Here is a 25760-nt window from a genome sequence, read left to right as displayed (position 1 = left end):
TCCAGCATTCACTTCGTGTAGTCAGCCAAATGTGAAACTGCCTTTCAAGACCTTCAGTAGGCCCTGACATCAGACCCTGTCCTGTGTCACTTTGATGAGCTTGCGTCAATACTTCCACATACCAATGCTAGAGGCCGCAGAATTGGCAGTGTCCTCTTGCAGTGTGACAGTTCTTCTGAGGAGAAAGTTGCTGCCTATGCTAGCCGCACCTTGACCGCAGTAGAGCCACACTACACCCTCACTGAACCAGGATGCCTTTCTCTCGTTTGGTCAGTAGGGAAATTCCAGGCCCTACCCAGCACCTCCACCAGTTATGTAGGACTGTTGTTCAACTGGCAACCAGCGCTCTTGATTCTCTAAGCACACACAGCACACACCAAAGAAATCAACGAGAATTGATGAGTGTGCAAAGGTGTAAAGAGTGGTGGCGTGGTGCAGAGGTAGAACACCGTGCTTCTAATCAGACAGGATGAATCCTGTTTTCGCAAATATTTTGCTTTTCATTGATTATGCTTATTCTCAGCGTGTTTTGCGCATTTAGATAAAAACTTTAAAAATGCTGTTATTTGTATGTGCTGTTACTAAATGGCAAATATCTGGTTCCCGAAGCTCTCGTTCATATTATGGAAACACAACTTGAATACAGTTGAACTAACGCATGAAACCACGATGACATTTTTTTACCACTTTTGAATGACCCGAATAAAAATTGCACAGTAGCTTAGTAGACTTGAGACAGTACATCCAACAAACATGGCCACCCAGAAATGATAGCTTTAGATCTAAATACTTCAGTTCACTATTTTATGAGGCTTCACATGTGAATTTCAGGTAGAGGCCTCCTTCTCTGAATTTCTTTTTGTCTATCATACTTCTAGTTGACTCTGCAGTATCAATGAACACCAAGTAATTATCAACGTGGCAGAAAAAGCACTTTAGAACACTACTTTCATATTGGTGAATCAATCCGTCTACTAGGCTAAGCAAAATATCACCAAGAACTGGCGCTAGTTTGGGCCAATACATACACCAGATTTTTTTATTGAAACATTCTCATTCCAAGTAACGACTGCTGATTTTAGATAGAATTCCCAAAGTTCTAGAAACCCTTCCACCGAGGTCTTGCATTTGTTGACAAGCTTATGTTCATCAATGTCCTTAATATAGCACTTTTTAACACGCCTTAACATGGATTTATGTGGAAGAGAATAATAAAGATCGACATTTATACTGAAAACAAAAGACCCTTCACGGTTCTGCTTCTTCAATAACTCCACAACCACCTCAGAACAGGGGAAAATGAACAGATACACTACTTGTAAATCATCTATGTGTTTTTGTAAAAACTAGATACAGCCCATTGCCATGTTGGCCTTAAAAATGGTTAAAATTGCGTATATTCAAGTGATTCAAAAGGTATAGAGCAGCAGCCTCCACATGCAAAGCATCTAAATAGCATGTATAACGTTTGTTCTGATGGACATTAGGAGTGTGGGAGGCAGCGCAAAGAGGTAGCTACCATGGCCACGGTTTATTTAGGCCAGCCAGCCATGGTGCCACGGAATCGGGATCTCAGGAGTGGCCAACATCGCTGCTGCTCAGGTCAAGCAAACTAGCATGTTCTACCTCGCGCTACATGCATGTGAGCCGACGTCTTTGTTGGCTCTGGAGGAAATAGTCATGACGCTACAAGAGCATCCTGATTCAATGCAATGGACTCTTTGTCTGAGATGACCCCACACAGTCCTTGTGTGCACACACAAACAACTGCATAGTCCATTACTGGCAAGGTAATCCCCTTTTGTGGCAAGGCATTCCACACAGTGTGGTTGCAGTCCCTTTATCAAAAAATATATGTTCATCGCAAAGTTAAGAGTGCATCCTTGTAATGGAGGCACAAAATTGAAGTCATAAAAAAGAGCAAGCACATCAGAATTACCTTTGAGTTGCCCTCAATGAAAAAAAAAAAACGTGTATCTTGAATGCCAATATTGTTATCCATGCATTGTAAGATGTTTCTCTTTGTTTTTAATATGTTGGCATTCTTTGGGTACTTCATGAAATTTCCGGGGCTATCTATCTATGTTTGTATTTATCTAACCACTTCCCCGCCTACCTTAGTCACTAGGTAGTACATGGTCAAATGGTTACTGCAATGCATAAAACTGCTGTGCCGAGGTAACAAGAGTTCAAAAGCAACTATCGGACCAGCTTGGGTCACTGAGTATGGGCAGCGTCCACATACATGCTGATCTTCAATGAAGCTCTTTCGGGTTGACTTGGGTCACTGTTTATGCGGGACTGGGTGAGCACTGCTGTTGGAAGAAACTGAGTATGTGCCACTCGGTCTGCGCTGGTCTTGAATGAAAAAAGAAAAACCAATTATGAGGTTTTGCGTGCCAAAACCACGATCTGATTATGAGGCATGATGTAGTGGGGAGCTCCAGAATAATTTGGATCACCTGGGGTTCTTTAATGTGCACCTAAATCTAGGTACACAGATGTTCTCACTTTACGTCCCCATCGAAATGCAGCCGTCGTGGCTGGGATTTGATCCCACGATCTCATGCTTAGCAGCCCAACAGTAAAGCCACTAAGCAACCATGGGTGGCTTTCAACAAACCCCTTTGACGCCAACTTCAGTAACTCGGTATGTCCCACTGGGAATGTGCCACTCTACAATGATGAAAAAGACCCCTTAAGCTTCTCCAATGCTGAATGGAACTGAACCAAAGTCACAAAGGTTCCTCAAGGACAGGAATTTGATGCACTAACAGGCTGTCACACGAATACACTGGGTATGTGCAGCTTTTCAATGAACGCCTTTCACGCCAAGGCTCTAGCGAGCTTCGCCATGAATGCACTGGGTATGTCCCGCTCTTCAATGAACCTCTCATCACCAACTTTGGTCACTCTGTATGTGCCACTAGGTGTGCGATAAACAAGGGAATACTTCCCAGCCTTTATATGCACCAGTACTCTATGCACTCAGAGGAAACGCACGGACTTCTCAACAGCGCCCCTAGATGGCTCAGCGTGTGCAAAAAGAAGCCCGAGAGAGGAGCCCATTTGGCGCATGACACATTTCTCAGGCTTTGCGTGTACAGGTGTGCCATGATTTCTGAGACCACACGCGAGCCTTGCAGCGGCGGTGCTAGATGGCGCCGAGTGTTATTAGGGAAGTGCAAAAGAGGGGTCCCACTACAGTACACACCTCCTTCATTACTCATTTCAACAGTGGCAATACAATGATTCACTATAGTGATTAAATGCTAATGCATAATCATTGACATTCACCATGAGATGGGTTCTGCCACTATTTTTTCTGGCTCCCCTTACTTTCTCTTTCATTCCAGCTCACAGAACACATGCACGATTTCTTGTGTTATGCAGCCACTGTTCTTCCAAAATAAACTTTAGCCTCAAGTAAATGCTGCTTGATGTCGTCTTCCACTACCCGTTGTCGCTTGTGCAGTTCATTTTTCTGCAAGGCTGAATCAACTTGCCCCATTAGCAGTTCTAATGCAAGACTAGTGCAGATTTTAGGATTCTTGTTGATAAGTTACAGCATACAAGCATGGCTGATGAAATGAAACAAGCGCATTGGTTGACCAAAACAAAAAAAGAAATCACCTACCTGTGTCTGCAGGTATGTCAGCGACCTCATGTTTCAGTCCGCCACTGTCACCTGCTGTGGAACCAGCACACACCTGTCAAACAAGAACATCAAGAAAGGCTAAACTTAAAATCAGCCTGACACCCCGTCCTTACAACCACTGAACAATATATGCAGTTACTCTGCATTACTGCAAAGGCTTCTGGGTTGTATGCGAAAGGCTATGCAGATGCAGCAGCTATTTTTCATTTCACACAGCAACACGGAACACTCCAGCCACACAAAAGTATAATATTGGCAACCTCAGAGTCCATTACTTGTGCTGGCAACGCTGACGAAACAAACAAAGATGGCTATGACATCCAGGTTCACGGTGGCTCTTTCACTTGATGCTGCGCTCCCATGTTTCTCATTTGTGGCATCGAATCGAGGTGTTTCATCAAAGTAGAAAGGATCTTTGCTGCTAATTACCTTATTTTGATCAGTCTCGAGAATTTCACCTTTCTGTATGATTTCACTGACAAAACCGTGGTAATCATAGCACTGTGCATGCCAACATCCGGCCTGCTCAGCGAGCCACATGATATTTTTATTTTTGATAACAGAGCCTTTTAAGCGAGCCAGAGATTTAAAAAAGGGAGGTGTTTGTACGTAGCAGGCCTCTGAAAGGTGCAAGCACTTTTTCACAGTATTGCTCCAGTGCTGCAGGTACGATACTTGACTGTTTTCGATCCTCATTGGCAACTCCGTGCTGAGACTCGTGTTGCAGTATATCATATATAGACCTTTTTATCGGGTGAGGAGGAAGGGGTGTGCGGCAAGGCTTTCCTCCTCTCTGGCTTGTGTGATCCTGCATGGCGCTGCTAGAAAGCATTGCTTAGTGTACTGCGGAACAATTTCGAGATTATCTAGATCGTACTTGAAACTTACGCAATGTCCGTTCATATAAGGTGATCAGGGAAGCCTTTCGATGCATCGGTAACTACAGTATGCAGAACTATCTCTTGGGGCCACAAAGATGCAACATGCATTATCAGCCGTAGTGTGTGTATGTGTTGGAAATTATTTTGCATATATCAGTTTTAATTCAACGAAAGAACCGGCGTCTCTGTATTACTTGTATGAAATGGTAAATCTGCTCACTATCTGATCGCTTGGCGCGGGAACTAAAACATAAGAGTGCATGCTCATGTACAGCCAACCTAAGGCAACCACAAAACATCTAAGCGGCAGGCACTATCAAATATTTGTCATACACCAGCATCATTCTCACACATTTCAAATCTAGTAGGCTTGAAATCACTGTATGTCTACGCTAGCCTCCTGCATGAGGCTGATGGCGGTGCTCAAAACAGCGATCATTGCGGTTGGTGAACAAGCATGATACATAAGCTGTATGCTTCGGCATTGCCTTTTTTGCACTGTAAAGCCATAATATCTGAGAAGGATCGCATAAAAAGAATGTGATGGCTATTTTTGAGGACAAGATTTTTGTAATACATGTAAGTGTGTCGTAGAGAACGGAACAACTGAAAAAAAATTTGGTTATCATCCTCTTTCTCGAAAAAAGAAAGAGAAAACGGACTAATGCCGCAGTAAGACCACACACATCACGCCGCACAATGTTTATGTGTCTATAAATGTTAATTCCACATGCTTGGACCATATGCTATATAGAACAAAGATATCTGTTGTCCAGCACCTACCACTGCTTAGGATGCCCGCGCAGTTCATAAACGGTCGCTTTGCTGGGCAAGTATAGTTCACACTGTAAGGTATGCTGCTATTACTAACCAAAACCATTTTATTCATGGGTGGAAACCTCATCTATCTAACCAAGTAGACACACAATGTAATCTGCAGCTAACAATTTGGACGATTGTCAAAGCATAACAGCACAGCTCCTATAGTAGCAGAACGGTACCCATGCTGTTATGATCATCGAGTATGTTTCATTGCTCCTAAACCGCAACTTAGAACTAGAGGATAATACTGAAATAAGGTCACATTAGTGAATGGAACTTCCGGAAATACACAATTGCTCTCCGAGGCTGATTGTGGGCTCAAACATGCGCTCACACATCGCGCTGCGCGCTCCGTCTGTCTCAGCGCCAGCAGAAAGTCCGGCCGTGCCGACTTAAAGCACCACAGCACGTCTCAGAGAACCATTTTCCACATAGAAGATGCCACGTCATACTAAATAGACCGCACGAGTGCGAAAACAACACCAGAAACTACCGCCAAGTGTATATCTGCCATGGAAAAAGAAGCGCTCGCCAATGCCAGCATGCTGACTGCCCATAGATGCCGCCGCTGTTTAGCGCTATGGTGGCGCCCATGAAAGAACTGTCTATAGCATCTCACAATACATAGGCAGTAATGTCTGTCTAGCTTTCAGAAGCTAAATACAGATATCTTGCACTGAGGCTAAAAACTGCAATGTTACCTGGTCAGTATGTCTCGAGATATAAACAAATTAGAGTTATGTTTGCGAGTTGGTTCCACACCTTTCTTTTGATAGCTGATACGTGTGACAAGGCCATCTGCATCCGATGACTGGTGCTTGTCAGTGCTTGTAGTACACAGTGTTTAAGGTAGGATTTGGTATTGCATATTATATTTTAGTACTTTGTTCTTTTGGATGGCCACACCTTTCTTTTGATAGCTGATACGTGTGACAAGGCCACCTGCGTTCGATGACTGGTGCTTGTCAGTGCTTGTAGTACAGTGTTTAAGGTAGGATTTGGTATTGCATATTATATTTTAGTACTTTGTTCTTTTGGATGGCACCAGGGAGCACACCCTTGTAGATATATAAACACCCTCACTGCAGCCGAGGGGTAAGTTGGGCGTGGTTTGGAACTAGTGTGTGTCATTCTTTCGGAGCCACCAACGGTGCTCGGTGCCTCTCTCCGCGAACGCTACAATAACGCAGCCGACATGTGTCCTGATTGCCTTTCACTTTTTGCCACTCGTTAATTGCCGCCAGCAGCCATGAAGCAGCTCATCGCCAACACCAGCTGCGGCAATACCCATTTGGCTCATTTTCATGGCAACAAACACCACCTGCTGAATGAGCCCCTCATCCTCCATAGCCACTTATGTCACACATTATAGGGAAGCTCGGTAAAATGCCTGGTGGTGTAAATGCACAACCATACAGCCCCAACATTACCAGCTTTATAGGAAGGCCCCCTTGTTTTGGAACCATCCAGGAACACCAGCAGTACCGTGGAATCGGTGGCTTTAAGAGTTTCAACCATATTTGCTTGTCGGTGGCAGCGAAAGTTTTTCTGTGGAACGCAAAGCTTTCTAAGAGCACAGTGCGGGGTCCCACAAAACAGTCACTACAACGGTATGATTATTCCTGCTCTATTCCGCTACCCCAAACACACTGCATCACCTATACCATGGTATTCAAGTCTGCCAGAATCTCAATCCACTCAAGATGCGCAGCCTTGGCAACAAGTGGAGTCACTCAAGTCACTCCAACAGATGTCGTCCCTCACATCACGACCTCAACCACCACAGCAATCGACACGGCCTCAATGAGAGTGCCGAACGAGGCACCTGGATGATTACGTGTAGCTTAATACCGTTTATGTTAATGGGAGGAGAAATGTATATTTTATTTTAGTACTTTGTTCTGTTGGACGGCCCCAGGGAGTGCCCCACTGTGGATATATAAACACCCTCGCTGCAGCCGAGGGTAAGTTGGGCGTGTTTTGGAACTAGTGCATGCCGTTCTTTCGGAGCCACCAACGGTGCTCAGTGCCACCTTTTGCAAAAGCTACACTTGGGCTTTCAAAGACAACAGACAACTGCCACCTATAGAGATTCTCAAACCCAAGTGAAATGCAAGAAGTGAATAACCACCAATCAGACCAAGTTGAGTTCCTTACAACAGATTCCCAAATTTAAGTCAAGGTTTTTATTTGGGCAAAGTTACTTGGATTAGTGTAAATGCATGACCTGGAAATGAACTGAACAAGTTGTAATGAAATTAGGTGTGTTCAGTGTCAAAAAGCAAAATAGCAGCGCTGTGCACCCATAGAACGCTCCAAAGCTGGAACAAGCACTGTTTGGTGTTGCTTATAAATTTCTTATGAGCAAATAAACTGACAACTCAACATATTAAATGAGAAAACAGCATCTTCTGCTTGCACCGTGAAACTAAAGCATGCTATGGAAACGATGTCGGCTATGGAAACATGTGTCATGATCAACTTTTGACCTTCCAAGGTAGTTAGTATTCCTGCTACTGTGCCTGCAGACATAAGTGCATTAGTAATGACACTAATGTTGGGGCAGCAAGCTATAAACAAGCACAGCCAAGTGAAGCTTACACGTAAATCACTATCATTTATCAAATCGCCTGCCTAAACAAAACACACTTTATGATTTGAAACGCCAGCAAGATACTTAAAGTAAACAAAAAAAAGCAATGGCCTACTCGACTGGAATAAAGAAGTCAACCTGAGTTTAGTGTTTCAAAAAAAAATGGTACAGTATCAGTTGTCACCCTTTCCCAATGTGAAGTTTCTTATCCAAGTCGCTCTCCAATGCATGTCGTCTGCTTCTTTCACAAGAACATGAAATCGTACATTGCTGTTCTGTATTGTACAGGAAATAAACTTCTACTTCTGTCTTTCCATCATGATAACATGAATAATGCTACACAACAAGTCCTTTGACATTCGGATATTTTTTTTTTCATTTTTGGGGTTCTGCGCAGTGACATCACAATGATTTGAGAACTACAAGGCATTCAGCGCATGCCGTGATAGGAGGCCTCTTTCACTTCAAGCTTGAACCTGGATGAGCTGTTTCTTGGCACAGCCGCTAGGGGGCGAAAATTTAGTTGGAGTCACCAGTAGAGTACGCCATTAGATTTTTGTGAGAAGCTCTGCTTATGGCATATTAATAAATCATTTTCCAGTAGATTCCACATTACTATTTTAATCTAACTCAATTACTGGAAACAGCAATCTGAAACTCCCTTCACGTATGCAGACTGTATGAGCAGTCATCAGCACATACTTGAAGACACCTTAACTCCCGAAGTGTCAAGAAACTCATGCAACCTTTAACCCTTTGCAGCCATGCACATTTACCCAATTTGTGACTCTAGTGAGGAGTTGTTTTGCACACTTAAACACCAAAGCACGCTCATCTGAATAAGCACACGTTAAATCATTTATTTCATAAAATTTATTGCACAGGCTCTCAACAGTAGCTGCGCACTGCATCATAGCACTCAAAGCAGTCTCCTGGGTGAAGGCTAGGATTTGCACCAAGTCTCAGGCTCCTTAATGCCGCTTTCTTATAAAGTGCTCTCATCCGAGGACATTTGCTAAACATCTGAAGGGAAGTTATATTCATCTACGCCATTAAAATCATCTTTTTATTAACTGAACTCACATTAAAGGGCCCCTGAAACGGTTCGGACAAATTTTGTAGACGCGTAGGGCACAGTTTAAGTAGAACATTCGCACCACAATTTAAGTGAAGCGTTATGTATTAATGGAGCTACAAGCGCTTACAAGTTACCCTCCTCCCTAGCCATGCTTTTCCTCTTCAACTCGTTCGCCGAGCAATCGCAACTAAGCTCCGCCTTCACTGGTTCCGCATCACGACGCGATGTCACATCGTCCACTTCCGGTTGTTTTGGAGCCCGCCAGCGCGAAACCTCTCCGCTAGCCGCTTGGCCGTCGACCCCAAGCGAGAGCTATCGAAGCAGCTTGCGTTGCGAGCATTCTGTCGTAGCGCCGAACGTATCTGGTATTCCGGTAATCACATATAACTGAAGTTTTCGATGGAACGGTGGAGGCATAAACTCAAGCTGATGAAGGAACTTTAGCGTAGACGTACGTGAGCTGCCTGATCAGTCTCCACGGTCCAGCCACCCGTTGGCGCAGAGCTTAACCAGCCAAAGAAATAGCTAATATTGTCTAAACGAGTGTAAAACATTTTAAACATTTACAAAGACAATGTGTTATCGATTGAGATCCTGCGAAATAGTTACGCCAGCAGCAAAGAAGAATACACTTCGTTAGTGCTACTGTGTTTGGTTGAGCACTGTGCCACTAGGTGGCTGCACCGTGCAGACCACTCACGTTCGCGCTTCTGCTCATCCCGTGAAACGGCACGGTCAAATGACCAGGTCCTGACCCCTTGCGCTTGCGTTTACCCGAATACCGAACTCGCAAAATGCTATTGCATTAGTAATCTTCTGGTATAGAGCGACGGCCGCAATTGCGCAAATCCTGGCACCGATCGGATAGCGGCAGCCTGATGTGCTGCAGTCAGTCCGCTCGTCTACTGGCTTGCAGAGGGACACGATGTCGCAGCTTGACATATTGCCAGTCGCTACGTTTGCAGCCCGCAATGCAACAAAGTCAAATCATAGCGCTCGCGGAAAGACAGACCGACACTGACGGTGGAGCTCTCGTCAAAGGCGGAGCACGTTGTAACACAAGCAGACGACACTCGCTGCGTGCCGGAAGTGTTTAAGTGTACTGAAATATTGTTCTTGTGCATTCTCTTTATGTTACTTTTCCTTTATAAAAACAAATTAAATAACATTCCAGCTATTACGAACATCATTTGTTTACCATAAAGTTGAAAAAATTATTGATCACGCACCCTGGTCAGCCAATCGGATAGCTCGCCCCACTGACGTCATATGAGCGATTTCCGTCGTATGGGTAGGGGCGGCTTAAAATTCCGCCGAGCAGTGTGCTGCGATCGGCAGCGATGTGCATTTTTAAAACCTTATAATAAATTACACGCTTTACCTGGAGCACTTAGATGTGTCAATTAATGATAAGAAGGACCTACTCTAATGACTCAGTACGTTTGTAGAATATAGTCAAAATCGTTTCAGGGTCCCTTTAATTTCATCCATAAAATGCAAGCACAGAAAACATTACCATCCTGTCAGCACTTCATGCCTTACATTGCACGAACATCCCTTCAAGCACCGAGGAGGAAAAGAAGCGCCGTCGTCGCCTTGAGATGTTGAAAAGTGCACTTACTAGTTGAAAGAGTTCCCAAACACTGGTGCTACCAATACAAGTAACCAGCAAATGAAAGCACGCATGCGTCTCCAGTGCTTCTTGACATCTTACCGGAACATATTTTCATATGTTAGGAGGGGCCTAACACATAACTGCAAAGGGCCATTCTGGACGAGCGCAGCTCATATTTGCCAAATTGTTCCAAAACTGTCTCGAGTGGGCGACCTACACTCGTCCACTCGAGATATCTCTTTTTGAGTGTCTTGAATGAGACACACTCGTTTGCGGGTTAGTTAGTGTGTCACTTTGCAGATGGCAACACTTGGCAGGTAATTTCTTTTTCGACCACTGTTTCAAACTTCTTAGGGAGCCAACTGGAGTTTGAAAAAATTGCATCTGGTGGATGCGACGCATGTATTGCTGGTCCATTGTTGCCGAAAAGAAGCTTTTCACCGTCGTCCAGCTCTTCAGACAATAGTGATTCAGGCACCGAAGTTTACTTTATTCCTGGAAGCGAAAGCAATAGCCGATAACTTCGAAATAACAATTCATCAGATGAAGAATACTGCTCAGAAGACACTATTGCCAGTGTGCGTCATTGGTGGTGCATCGACGTGAATTACATTCCCATGAAGCCTCCTCGGTTTCCATTTTTGGGCATGCCTGGTAAAGCACTGTCAGAATGATAAAGCTTTCTGAACTGCACTCTTGCTCTGTTCTTTTATTGTTGATTACCAGCAGAGAGCTGGCCTCATTTAGCATGAGCACTAATAAACTTTATTTTGTTTATTTTACTTAGTATCAGCTTAAAATTCTTTTTTTGCAACATCAAAAACTTGCTTTTTAGAAGAAACATTGTCAATATCAAATTTTTAACAAATAAGCAGTTCATGCCTATAAATTGTCAAAATAATAAAATGGTTAAGGGGTTAAAAAATTGCTGACCTAACATTTCGTACTTGTCTTATTTTTTCCATGTTAGATGTAGGTTCAAGCCTAAACCTATAAATATAAGTGCACAATAAACATAATTCTCGGTGGCGTTTTACCAAATGTACATGATGGCAAAGGAAGAGCTGCACAGGTGGAGCTGCCTTATGCTTTTGCAATGTTCATGGCAAGACAGTTGATTATAAGAGTAGCATAAAGCAAACCCGGGCACACACGACATGTGTGTGCATAGTGCGCGACGCTTGGCATTTCAGTGGTGAAGTGTGGCAGAGTCTATGCAAAACAGAGTTTGCAGTATTGATACAGTTGCTCTCCATTACACATAGTAAGCAGTGTTACTTTAAAGTAGTACACAGCGAAGTAGGAGGCATGCATAACACAACATTTATGCAATGCATAGTACATAAGAGGTCTGGCTTCAGTCAAGTGTGGAGCACTTGGGAATAGGCTGCACTTGAAACACCGCTACAAAAAGGAAATAGTGTGTGTCTATTGTAGGTTGAGCCAGACAGCCAGCATACCACTGCCTTCCTTTTCACTCTTTGCGGTGCTAAAACACCATCATGCAACAATATCCCTTGCGGATGGATAGCGCCATCACAAGGTAGGTGCACTGATTGCTTAACAATAAAAGCACATAAACAAGTGGTGATTTGGGAAAGTCGGTAACAGTCCATAACATAACAAACATAGGTGCACCAAAAATTAAGCACAGAGGTTTAAGGAATAAGCAAAGACGTGCACCTGGACTCTCCAGAATGCAAATTTAAAGGGACACTAAAGGAAAATATTAAGCTGAGCTAGATTGAAGGTTAGGTTTCTATAATAATGAAAGTCCTTCATACCAAAAACAGAGCTTTTGTAAGGGAAAAAAAATTACAAAAGATAAAATTGCAGTGGCGCCATCTGCTGTGGACTATGGTACCTCTGGTATACCTTTCAGTACCTCTCCATCTATACCTTCTTTTATGAAGTTTTTCATTTAAACTTTCTTTCAAAGAAACTCTGTTCGCTTCTTTGTCTCACATTTCGTCCTACGCTGACCACAGCCTGAAAGTCAGGGTGCTAACATGCCATACAAGCCTTTACAGTGACTCCTTCACCCCTAAGAAAAGTGTGGAATAGAATCACTTTTCCGCATCAGTCGCACTCATCACTGACACAAATAACTTAAAGGCTGCTGCACAGAATGCCTTTTGTCAATATTCTTACTGCATTTTGTTTTTTACCCACACTCATTTATGTAATACCCTCGGGCCTTGAAACCATGTGAAATAAATAAATAAATAATAACTTTGAGGGAAATCGCCTCGCGATGACTGTCAATTGTAATGCTTTTAGTATTCAATCGATATAGTTACATAATGTATTTCCCTCATCAAAACAAGTTGTGTATGAGGCATGTACAGCAGCGCGATTCTTCTTTTGCACTTCTCGAAGAACACTCAGCGACATCTCGTGCCATGTGTTCATTCACAGAAAGCAGCGGCTATGTCTTGCCCGTATCACTTTCGCCGTTTATAACATGGCTGCAGATTCTCTATCTTGGAATTGATACTGCAACTCAAAGCCAGTGCCTATCTGAAACATCAGCAGTATCAGCAACTTCCACTCACAGCCACCCAAAGTCAAGCTGCGTCAGAGGACCGCAGGTCAATGCAATGACCAGTTGTGGACCACAGAGAATCGGTCATCTCACAGCTTCAACTTCTTGAAGAGTACTTCACTGTGTGAAACCTGAGGGGCTCATCAGAAATATTTTTTATCCCTGCAAACAGCTTCCATTTTAAGCAGAATACCCAAGATTATATGGCCTTCAAAGTGAGGGTGTAGCTGTTGAAAAGTATGTTGAATTCCTTCAGTACTTTGTCAAGGACGTTGAAGTACACGAGACAGGCCTTCACACTCTCGAAGATTATCCCTTCATTGCTGGTTCACTGGATCAGCCTGCCAGAGACTGTGATGAAGTTGGCTTACTAGAGGTCAAGTGCTTCTTCACCGAATCTGGCCAAAACATCACTGAGGCGTATAATGACAAAGGTGGCCACTACACACGCAGGACTTGGCTTTCGGCTTCCACGGTGAACCGTCCATGCTCACGCAGCAGATGGCTTGTGCCCATTTACTTCTTTTGCTTGCATTTGTGCAACATACAGCAGCACACCATTGAGGCATTGGTGATACGCTGACCACTGCATCGAGTCAAACTGAACACCATATGCCTACATTGGATCCTGCGTAGCCCCGGTGCTTACTAACATTTTCTTAACCTGTATTGACAGCGCCTTGGAGCCAATTTTAACAGGGAAGGGTGTACTAAAAGTGTTCAGGTATGTTGACGATTTTTTTAATAGTTTTTAACAAACTGAACGTGTTGACTTACACAGATGGTGTAAGCACTGTCCTAGACAGCTTTAAAGAGGAGGGACGGGGCTTGGTTTTCACACATGAGCTACCCTTGCAGGGGAGATTACAGTTTTTAGACATTAACATTACCTTGGGTGAAGATCATGTATGTTGGCAGTACGCACCTTGAGCACAAAAGGAGCTTCTTCCTTATGCGTCGGCGCATTCAAAAACCGTAAAACGTTCCATTGCAAAACTTTGTCTTGAGTCTGCTCTTGTGAAATAGTGTGACCATGCAATGCGTGCGAGTTTTGACAAGCAAGTTGATAGGTTGGTTTCGGCAGGGTTCCCAAGCACGGTTATCACAGCAGTGGCTGAAGCGATCTTGCAAAAAATCAAAGGTGCCATGGTTAAGAAACCGTGCGCGCAAGAAAAACTAGCTGCGAAGCCGGAAGTGGTTCCGTATGTACATAGGATAGCCCGCAATATGAAAAAGGTGGCAAACAGACACTGCGTCCCAGTCATGTTTTCGGCTCATCGAAAACAAGCTCAGCTCTGCGCCCGCGTCGCGAACCAGGGTTCCAGGAGCAACTGCACCAAAAAAACATGGAAAGCAGTTCGTAAAGTGCTGCACCGGTGTGGTATATAAAATACCTTTGACCTGCGGGAAAACATATGTGGGCCAAACGGGCAGATGCGTGAATGATCGTGCAGCTGAACATGTGCGGTCACTGAAAGAAGGAGGTGCGCATCTTTCGCAACATTGCGCAACTTGCACTGCATGTGACCGAGCTGCAGAACATTCGCCACGAAAACAATGCCAGTACTGCAAGAAGTGTGAACCGCGGTTCAGAGAGATAAAGATTCTTGGCAGAAGCAGGGAAACAAAGGCACGTGAGGTTTTGGAAGCCTTCCATATAAAGAAAAGAGGAAAAAACTGTGTTAGTGACACTTCCGTGACCCTCTTCAAAAGCGAAATGTCCTATCTTGAACGGTTTGGCAGATGATGCATTATGGTCATTGTGCGCATGTCTGTGATTTTTCTTATATTTGCTGAATTTTCGGTGAATAAAGATAGATGAAGTTGGCGCTTGTCCTGTGTCGTTCTCCCCACTTGTGATCGTCTTCGTTGGCGCTGTTCCTTCGTAATTCAACCATATGCCTCCCCACCTAAGCCGCAGATGCCCAGCTTTCAGAACTGTGTGGAGAAAGCCACCAAAAGGCATGGCACGCATGTTGTCTCCCCACATGCACAGATTACCCCCTTGGGAAAACTCCACTCCCGAAAAACAGAACATATTAAAAATGTCTGGAAAAGACAACAAATTGCTATAAAAGTCTTGGTACATGGGAAGACTGCAAATAGATGTTCTTCTAAACACAACCTAGGGGCCCAAAATATATTAGTATGTGTTTATCTGTGGTAACAACCCACTACTCGTGTCACCAGAATACATTTAGGTAAACACATTCAGAACATCTAACTAAAGAACTTATAACTTTTAACCTTAAAGTGCATGGAACTCCAAAAGGCATGCTAAAGGTAGGGTGACCATTGGTGTTAATGAACAAAAGTTGCCACAGGCAAAACGACCTCATGAAAAGCAACGTAATAAGCTGGCAACACCATAACTTAACTGTATCAACAATCAATTGTAAGCTTTTTCCAGCCCAGGGCACACACACGAAACCTCAAAACCGTTATCCCATGCTCGCCCAGCACAGCCTGACAGCAGTGGATGAGCACCATGAGATAAGGAACAAGCAAGCAAGCAAGCAATGCTTTCTTTTGAATATTTGCCTTTACCTCTCTTGGGTATTTTGTTGGGGGTGTTCTCCAATTATTCCAGTCTGACCGATCCCCCTCGTGAGTACTAGTCATGTTTCGAGGTAACAAGCGAAACACCAGTGGCACACAGTGCCAGTGTGCTGCAATTAGCTACAACGTTAGTCAAGCAGACACACTCTAAATTTCATTTCATTTCAAAACACTTCATTTAAAGCTGGCAACACTGGGGGCACGAACTTGGGGGGGGGGGGGGGGGCCACTGCCGCATGCAGCAGTCCAGTCGGGGGCATGGTTAAGTATGTGATACTATAGTAGGATACAACCTAAAACAGCAGCTGGCAACCAAGGCACATGGACCGTCTGGGGGTTGTGTTACTCCACCAGCCAATCACAGAAGCAAACAAAGGCGTCATCATGCAACCTTTTCAAAAAATGATGTCGTACTTGATACCTCTGGAGTGTCTGCTGTTCTTGAAGAGTCTTTTCATTGGCAGTAGCAATGAGGTGTGCAACAGACATGGACAAAATGTATGGAGTCTGAGAATTTCACTCTTCAAAAGTTCACGGCACTGTTCATTTCATTGCTGAGCCTGTTTTGCACATGGAACTTCACTGCCAACTGAAGTGAAACTTTTTCAACATATTCTTTTCATTTCGTGTAGGAGATGATCATCGCTTGGCGGTTTAAACTAGACCATAGCTCAACATCAACTGCAGGAGAACTTGTTACTATCTGGGAGGCACTTCGATTTCTCTCCGAGGAGCCTCCTCACGCATGGACAATATTTTACGATTGCAAGCCAGCTCTTCAAATGACTGACTGTGTCCTCAGACAGGGCGCATATTATTCCATGGCTACAGAAATTACAGAGCGTCTCGACCACACAACTAGAAATGGCCACAATGTCACCTTTCAGTAGATACCTTCACACTGTGGCCTGAGCGGGAACGAACAGGCAGACGCTGAAGCGAAAAGTGCTTTAGATAATGCTTGCGAAGTACGCATTTTGTTCTCACGCACAGACACAAACGCCCTACTCCGTCGCGTAAACTGCAACTCTACGTTAGAACACTGGACCCAACCAGATCGACGACACAAGCGATTACACAAATGAGACCAAGACATGAAATTTCGTATGCCTCACAAGCTCAAAAGAAGCCACACGAACATGGTGCACCGGATTCACCTTGGTGTCGCATTCACCAACCGTTATAGACATATGATAGGTGTCAGTGATACTAGCCCAACTGTGAATGCTGTGAGGTGCCAGAAACACTTGAACATATATTTTGTGTGTGTCCCGCATGCGCGCAAGAACAACAGCAACTAATCTCTTCCATTGCAAAGATCCATGAGAGACTGCTATCAGACAAGTTTCTTTTAGGTCCTTGGCCTAATGCAAACAGCACAGCCCTGGTAACAAGAGCCGCTATAGCTTTTCTCCAAGCCACTGGGCTGGACGCACGGCTTTAGAGATGCCACAACTCTGTGAATTTGTATATACGCATCCCTTCCTTATACCATCATCATTCACCAGCCCTTTCCCTCCCCGTCCCTTTTCCCCAGTGTAGAGTAGCAGGCCAGAGCAAGTTATAGCTCAGGCCGACCTCTCTGCCTTTCTGTAAGTACATTATTCTCTCTCTCTGAAGTGAAACTTGACAATAAATACTTGCAGCGAAGCAAGCATTTTATTTCATTTCAGTAAAGAATTAGGCTTTCACCATTCCACTATAATAGACGAGTGAAAACATCTAAAATTACGAGCTTATTTTTGCGGTTACTGCCTTATTTAGGTAACAGGGAAAGTTTGACATACAAACTATTTGCGGCCTCATGGAGGAACAGTGGCTGGCGGTTATGAGGGCATGGGTGGGGCTTCACTGCAGACATAAGTTGTATCCGACTATAGTTGTGTTCCGCTCTCAGCTGTTTTGTACAGTTGACAGATATTAACTGGCGCCATTTAGCTTTGCGCATGTTGTTTGCCATGTGTTTTGCATCAGTGCTTCATGTAATAAGCTCTGTTGTGTGTTTTCACCAACAGCTCACTATCCCAAAGGCAGGATCTGCGTTCACCGCCTTCATTGGCCTTGATGCCTCCCTGTATGTCGTATGTACGGACAACACTTTTTTTCGATAAATGAAGTTCCTTGTACTTGATTTTTCATCAGTAATGGCTGAATTCTTTAGCTGTCTCATAACTAAAATGTTAACCATGACAATTATTGATCACCTGGCTTCTGTACCCTACCAGTTTTAGTCATTCTTATCTTTTGCCCGAAGATTCCATTTGTTTATGTTTAATTAACATGAAACCACCAGAGGGAGTGAATTCAACCATAATCATGAACCAGACTAAACTTTCCCTGTGTTGTGTCTTTTTTTTTTTTTTTGCATGGGTTACAGCTTTGCATGCAGGCATATTGCAGCGTTCGCGCTTCATAGCAAAAAAAAAAAAAAAAAAAAAGAAATACTGGAATGCTGAGTTGTGTCATACCACATCAAATGCATCGGTCATTTACTTAAAAATTGCGCTAGCGCTTTGGTCTAAATAAGCTGCACTTGTAGTAAGTGCGTCATCTGTAATCTGTTTATTAATGGATGTGTTTCCCCTCATTTGTGTATGCAAATCTGTCTTTCAACCGACTCAATGCTCTCTCGTTTTATTCTTTTCACTGTACAGACAACTCATGCTACCAATCTTTTCTGCTGGTGCTACCAGGATGACGAGGCCTCATCATGATCAGCATAAGTCAAAGTACTGTACACTCTCTGGTCTTCACAGTGCTTTATATATGGGTGAAAATTGGGGATCACTTTAAAATGAAAGAGCTAGTTGGTATTCTACAAACAGGCACTTTTTTGCACTGATTCCTAATAAGCTGCCACCATTATTCTATATTTCAGCACCACAGTGGAGAGATGGTTTAATTCAACTACTACTAGTTAGTTTCCCAAAGCCCTAACAACTTAAAGACTGTCACTAGTCAATATTTTGTAAGAACTCAAAAATTAACTCTGTTTTGTCACGACTTGCAGTATCCCATACATGCACAAAAAGTCGCTATAACAGTGCATGTTTTATCTGGTTTCAATGAAGCACAAATGTATTCCAGTCAGCACATAATAAGTTCTTTATTCTAAAATTCACTGTGTGGTCTAGTTTAAAACATGGGCCAAGGCCTCCATACAATAATGAACTTATGGCTCTACCGCTATTACCATTAAGTTGGCACATGCCAAATAAATCACCTCAGGTAGGTTGTGCAGATCGCTTTTTACCCTTACTGTGGCCTAATTCAATTCGCATGCATCCTTGTGAACCATTTCACAGCAGTGTACGATAAGTTAAGAAATTGTGCAGCTCGATTTCTGTGGTGCAGGCACAACATGACACTCAAAACAGAGGCCGCGATGCAGGCGTTAGGTTTTGTCCAACTAATGTGCACCGGGTGCATAAGTTTGAGGTGTCCTGAACCAGAGGTATGATCAGCTCCTGAAGCATAAATAGACCCCGTGCTTGTGTAAGTAAGTAGGGTTTCAGTGGCGCTTTTGCTCAATCATATGCTATGTCACTTGCTGCGGTGCTGCTTCGCACCTGTACGTGTACACCGAGTTAGCACCAACACTAGAGGGGGTGCAGAAAAATCGTGCACCTGCCATGCACCTTTTGAAACAAATGCAGTGGTTCAGAGAGCACCACTGCTGCACCACTGAAACAAATAGTAAAGTGCAGTACCTCGTGAACTGGTTCAGGTGGTGCAGGCAAATGGAACAGACCTTGTGACGATATTATACAATGATGTGCGGAGGTGCATACGTCTGAGATACAGGTTGTCTTATGTCACATGTGCCTGTAGAACAGGCATAATGCTGCAGATTCCAGCAATATGGAGGGGTGCTTTGCAAATTCTGTTGTAGCTAACTTCCCTGTGCATAGGATAACTTTTTGCACTAGTTGGCTGCTACTTGATAAAACCATAGTAGCACAAATAAGAACAAACACAAAGAGCACAAAAAAGGACTGCAGCAGTCCCAGGATGTCTGGTCTTGTATTCTTTATATTCGTTTTTACGGGTCCTGCAATTGCTTCATAAAGCTTGCAAGTGCAGTTTTTTGTCATGTATTTCAATAATAGGAATTAGAGGTGTTATCAGAACTTAGTAACTTATTTGCTTTGGCCCTCTGATTAGGCTTCCACATTTGACACTTTGCTAGGTGTGCCTCTGTGTGCAATTTTTCAGCATGGGTCACAACTTGAATACAGTTTTTGGTGTTTAGTGGTTTCTCAGTAGCTATATAGTTAATGCAGGTGCTCAGAATTACCATGCTATAGATTCTCTTTTGATCACGTCATGAGATAGTTTCAATTTTTGTATGACGTATCATCTAGTGTGACACCTTACTGGTGATGGACTTAAGCAAATTAGGGTCCAACACGAAATGATATCAACAAAAGTGATTGACCAAGAATGCAGTCCAAGAAGTATTGCTTTGTTATAGTTTAACGCAAGTCCTCTGTATGGTACCTGCATACTCTATATTGTAAGAAGTGACAACTGGACAGTGCAAAATGTCAAAATAATGAAGTACAATTCATAAAACTTCAACAATGTGATTACAGAGGTAAAAGACTAGTGCACCGAAAATCAAAAAAATCTATCTGGTAGGCTTTTCTTAGGCCTTAATGGGGTTAAAATAAAGTAGTGCTTAAATTTATTCATAATGTGAGCCTACCCTCTTGCTTGGCACATATTGCTAACTGAAGTTCCGATTTAGACATTTTCATTTTCTCTCTTACTTTCTTGTCTTGTGTGCAGATTTTTCTTACCTTCACACATAGCCAACCTTCGTGGGCAGCCACTGCTCTCCTAGTAAGGGAAATTTTCCTGCACAGCCAGTCCTGCTATGGAAGCAGCAGCTATCTTTAAAATGTATGTGTTCTCGCCTTCGGTGCTATTTGTCACTTTTCTTAATTACATGTTCTCTATCTTTTCTAATTTATTATGCAATAAAATTTGAATGTCACATGGAGTGAAGTAGATGTCTTGCTCCATTTTAGGCCTGCATTCATGCTTTATGCACTGCACTTCATGAGGAGCTCATCTGTACGAAGAGTGTCAAAAAAAATTTATAACAGCATATTCTGATTTACTTTTCAGTCTCTATAAGGTGCCCTATTCTATGGAATTTACTAACGGGAGGTATGGTGACGAACTGGTTATTTTTGTATGATGCTATGCAAGCTTAGGGCAATATTTTACAAGGGGCACCCCGGAGTAAGTTAAAATTCACTTTTAAATGATGTACAAACATCAGTAAAACAAAATTTATATTGGCAGATAGAGTGATGCACACACTTTTTCCAGATGTGAACCATCTATATTTTTAGGAATTCATGGTAAAACAGTTTTTTATGCTGGTGTCACGTTTATTTTCCATCTGTAACTGAAACGAGGATGTCATTTCTGCTTGAGTTGCAGCATCATTGACAAAATGTCTCCTTGCTAAAAATTATTTCAGTTCTCAGGATACCTAGCAGAGCAACATTTTGTAAAGAATGATGTGTTTCATGCAGAGGTGACATCCTTGTTTCAGTCAACACGTGCACAGTATCATATCATCGGTACACAAAACAGATATTCTTTTTATTTCAGAAATAATTAATTGCTACAGGTAGCATTCAATTAACTGGTCTAAGCAAAATGTGCTTGTTGACCAGTCAGGCTATGCTACAACACTGCGTTGCTACACCTACTTGCTAAATAAAGGATGGTTCACTTATGGAAGAACGACCTGTGCATTACTATCCAACAGTACAAACATTTCTTCCGATGTCCGTGCCTCATTGAACAATTTTCAATGTTAGCACGGCTTACTGAAGTACATGTACCTCTAGACGTCCACAGCTAAAAAATGTACTGATAAACTGATGTACTGAGGTGCTCTGGCTGCCAGAGCCAGCCAGAGCACCTTCGTTTTTCTCCGGTTGCTCCGCCCACCGCGCCACGCACTTCCGTTAGCCATTCGTTTTATTCGGGCTGGACAGTTCTGGCTACCTGCAGGCTGCCAGAACCAGCCAGGGCGATTTTAGTGCGGCTGCTCTCTGGAAGTTCTCCGGCAAGCAGACGACTAAAAGAGGCGATGATCGCTTACCGCCATCTTTGTGGGGACTTGACAGACTGCAAAGCGGGCACTTGAGGACTTATTTATTTCCAATACCCTCAGGGTATAAATACATTACAGAGGGAAGGGGCATACATAATAAAAGTGAACACGATAAATAATAATGCAAGGAACGAAGCATTATACAGAACATTTACATACTGCCGTAGAGTGAACTACACAAGAGAAAGTAATGTATGGTACTACAATAAGTTTGATAGGGCATTTTTAAAGGCAGTTGAATTAGCTATGCCTGTTATCAAGTCATGTAAGTGATTTCAGTCCCTTGCGGTTCAGGGGACAAATGATTGCGAGCCTGCAGCAGTTCAAAAATATGGTATTTTAACCTTATGGGGATGATCAAGCCGGTGTGAGTGAAATGGTTCTCGTAGGATGAACAATGATCGAAGAGCAAGGTTGTGGTAGTACATTTTATGAAAAAGACAAATGCGTGACTGCTTTTTACGGCTGGCTGTGGAAGGAAGATCAAAAGTAGCTTTCATTTCTGTTACGCCGGCATTGCGCTGGCATCGCTCAGCCAACTGGCTATGGTCATATTCAGATTTCGTTACTAATAGCGCTATCTTCTTGGATTCTAACACACTGTTTCACATTGCAAAGCGGTGCGATACGACTGGCAGTGAACCATTTGAAGCTTTTGCGTGTCCCATGAAGGCTTCTCCCGGCAAACAGCATGCTGCACTCTCATGCACGCATGTTATCTAGCATTGTGTTACACAGAAGTTTTAGATGCTCGTTCACACCCACTGCGGTACATTTTTGGTTCTTTCTCTGGCGGTGCTCCTTTTCACATATCTTGCATATGTATGTGACAATATCTCTTTTTTCTGCAGTTAGCGAACGCGTTGCAGCTAGCCTGTGTTTGCTTAGCCTCTCCGTCGTATGCTTGGGTGGCAGCTCGAAACCGTGATGTGTTCGAACTGCAGGCAGTTGACGTTAAGAATACACTGGTGGAGAATAGGCACACATACATTAGCTTATTGCTCTCATGATCGCAACCAATATTGTTTTTCGTGTGAAACTTTTCAGTCGTCACAGGCAGTGTGCATTTTCATGCGCCACCTGCATCCCCAGCTCCTTAGGGTCAAAATAAGGTACACCATCAGCCGAAACAAATTTTCTGAAATCAAAGCCCAGGCTGGTCGGCACAAAGTTTTATGCGTATGAGACGTGCCCGATATCCCGCTTTAAAAAAAAAAAAATTATGGGGTTTTACGTGCCAAAACCACTTTCTGATTATGAGGCACGCCGTAGTGGAGGACTCCGGAAATTTCGACCACCTGGGGTTCTTTAACGTGCACCTAAGTCTAAGTGTTTACGCATTTCGCCCCCATCGAAATGCGGCCGCCGTGGCCACCCGCTTTTTCATGTCTTGTCAAGTGATGACACAACGCCAACTCATCCCGGCGACGTGATCGCTGCGAGCACAAATCCTCGAGCGATCATTTTCGGGGATACAATCACTTACGCTCTATTTCGCGTCTTCGCATTGGACGTGTCGGAGGCTGTCTGTTGCGCTGTAAAAAGTGAGGTGCCCAGTGCGCGTCCTGTGCCGAGTCGCGCGAAATCCCGCGAAAGTGATCGTATCGCTGAATGCAACTATTTTCAAGCTGACAACGCATTAATGGACCGTCTACGCCGAGCGCGTGCCAGCCTCGCCTGGTGCTGCCATGCCTGTTTACATTTATCCCGCAGCCAGCTGCCCCGGCGTTCGATTTTGCAAACTTCGGGCAGCTTCGGGTTGTCTTGGGACCCCATCCCCACATGACTTCCTAGCAGAACCGGAACTAGTTGGCTGCCGTCTGGCTGCCAGAACTCCGAAAATCGAAGAGGCCCAGTTTTTTCATTAAAGTTAGGCTTCCTTACAAATCTGATAAGTGTGCCATGGTGTATCTGTGTGTCTTGACCGAGGCCACAGCAGATGTTCGGCCACATCGTTCAACGCAAGAAAGACGGCAAGCATTGGCGGGTAGCCGTTGCTTACGCTGACGAGAGGCGCTTTCTGCTTGACAAGAAATTGCCTACACGTGCGACACATTGGCTGAATGGACCGTCTCTGGCTGGCTCCCACTCGGGGAATGCCATCTCTAGCGTAGGATACATCGGCTCACTCACCGCGGTCAAGTCATGGGCGTGCCGCGTTCTTTCGCACATGTTACCCACGCTGCCCAACGGGTTGTCCGTGAAGTCGCGGTGAGAGCTGGCCGTCGCAGTCGAGGCTGCCGCCAGCCGAAAAGTGTGGTTCGTCAAACGTTCGTTGTGGGTGCCGTTGCTTGTATCAATGGCTTCGTCTCTTTGTTGTTCGTGTTTCTGACCGACGGCGGCGGTTGCAGTAGCTTCGGTCTTGGCACGTTTCCGCGCTTGGTAATATACCCTATAACGTGCTAATCTGGCCTCCCTCTGCTCCGGTGTTTCAGCAAGCAACTTTGCCTTTGCTTGAGATTTCGCAGCCTGCCGTCTAGCTATATCTCCTGGATGAGTGGATTCAGCCTGTCGCTTGCGCTGAAGCGCACGCACGGATAGCCCAACTGACGCGCTATCCATGGAGAGACTGAGCACATAGAGGCCGGCGTTGCGCGCACCCGGTCGTTACGAGCGGCTGTGTTGCGTTCACCGGGTTGCTGTTCTCGCCATGTTACTCATGTTATATCGAAGGCATTGGTTATCTTTTGGTTGCGTCCTCGCCATGTCCTCGCTGCATTCATCTTATAGCAAAAAAAAAAAAAAAAAGCTGATTTAGCTTGGCTTTATTTGGATTTTAAAAAGACTGACGTGGGCGCTATTTCTCACGAGACGTTCATTTGAGGGATCGCCAGCCATTTATGCGCAGGCGCGAGTAAGAGCGGGCGCGAAAGAGAAAAATTAGCAGTGGCTTAGCTCGGCCAATTGGCTCGGCTATATGCCAGGATATACGTAGCGTGAGCTAAGGTTCAGCTGATTATTCTTAGCTTTCCTGGTTGTCTACGATTAGTTTGATTATAATGCTTACTCGGCGAGCCTTGACGTCATCGACGGCGTCTTGTTGCTGCTGCTGAGATGGTCGGGCACGTCGCTCAGCCTCCTGGCGACGCCGCTTTGCTAGACGTTCCTCCCTTTGCTCCGGCGTCTCCGCAGCACGTTTAGCCTTCTTCTGCTCGTTCTTCCTACGCTCAACCGCTAATTGCCAGGCAACTACTTCGGGATCCGATGAGTTAAGCTTCTCCGCTCTTCTGCGCCGCTGAGCAGCAAGTTCGCTCTCCTTCTCCATGGCTATGCCAAACGTCCCGCTACATGTATACCATGTGTATACCCCCACTGATACCTCTGCGCACGCGCACAAAATGAGAGGAGCTCTGAAGCGGCACCGGCGCAGCGTCAGACTTGGCTACCGCGCAACGGAGGCGCACAGCTGGCCATGCGCCGGCGCCAGTGCGTCTGCCGCGGTTATGACGTCACTCTTCTGGAATGCGCAGACCGGCTGTGCGTCCTGTGACGTCACTGCTCCTCGCGCATGCGCAGCACGGCTCTCCAGGAGTCACGCGAAACTGCTCAACCTCGGCCAGTGTAGCTCACGCTACAAAATCTGTGGGCTTTTGCTCCTTGACTCTGCCTAGGCACTACGGAGGAGGTTTCTTATCGTGTGTTGTAGGCATTTGTCCCTAGGCGCGCCACCATTGTGGAATTGGGTCGAGTTTGTTAACGCTCGGACGGCTTGGACTCTGGCTGCAGGCACAGTAAAATAGGTGAAGCAGCAGGCACTGACACCCGATTTGGCGACCGCTATGTCGGACAGACTGTCTCGCACCTGCAGTGCATAGACGCATAGAGTGTCTTACAATAATTGTTGTAAGAAACTTTATGGTCCGACGTACC

The 25760-nt window shown here is 44.4% G+C and overlaps 1 protein-coding gene across 4 annotated transcripts in view; it reads right to left on the bottom strand.

The window, feature by feature from the left end:
* Positions 1-25338, bottom strand: part of LOC142592637 (uncharacterized) — a 62232-nt gene extending 36894 nt beyond the window's left edge. For 2 of the 4 annotated variants that reach the window (XR_012830753.1, XM_075704192.1), the window contains exons 1-2: positions 24024-24631; positions 3638-3710 (exon numbers count right to left, since the gene is read on the bottom strand). Coding sequence is in view for 3 of the 4 variants with exons in the window: in XM_075704192.1 (XP_075560307.1) it covers positions 3638-3710; positions 24024-24452 (502 nt within the window). In the remaining variant the exon portion in view is untranslated. Of the gene's footprint in view, positions 1-3637; positions 3711-24023; positions 24632-24897 lie in introns of those variants that run through there. The other 2 variants (XM_075704194.1, XM_075704193.1) reach the window with 2 other exon arrangements.
* Positions 25339-25760: the final 422 nt, after the last annotated feature.

This window comes from Dermacentor variabilis, chromosome 9 (genome assembly GCF_050947875.1).
Source record: "Dermacentor variabilis isolate Ectoservices chromosome 9, ASM5094787v1, whole genome shotgun sequence".
NCBI classification, from domain to species: Eukaryota; Metazoa; Arthropoda; class Arachnida; order Ixodida; family Ixodidae; genus Dermacentor; species Dermacentor variabilis.
This window is presented reverse-complemented; position numbering and strand designations above follow the sequence as displayed.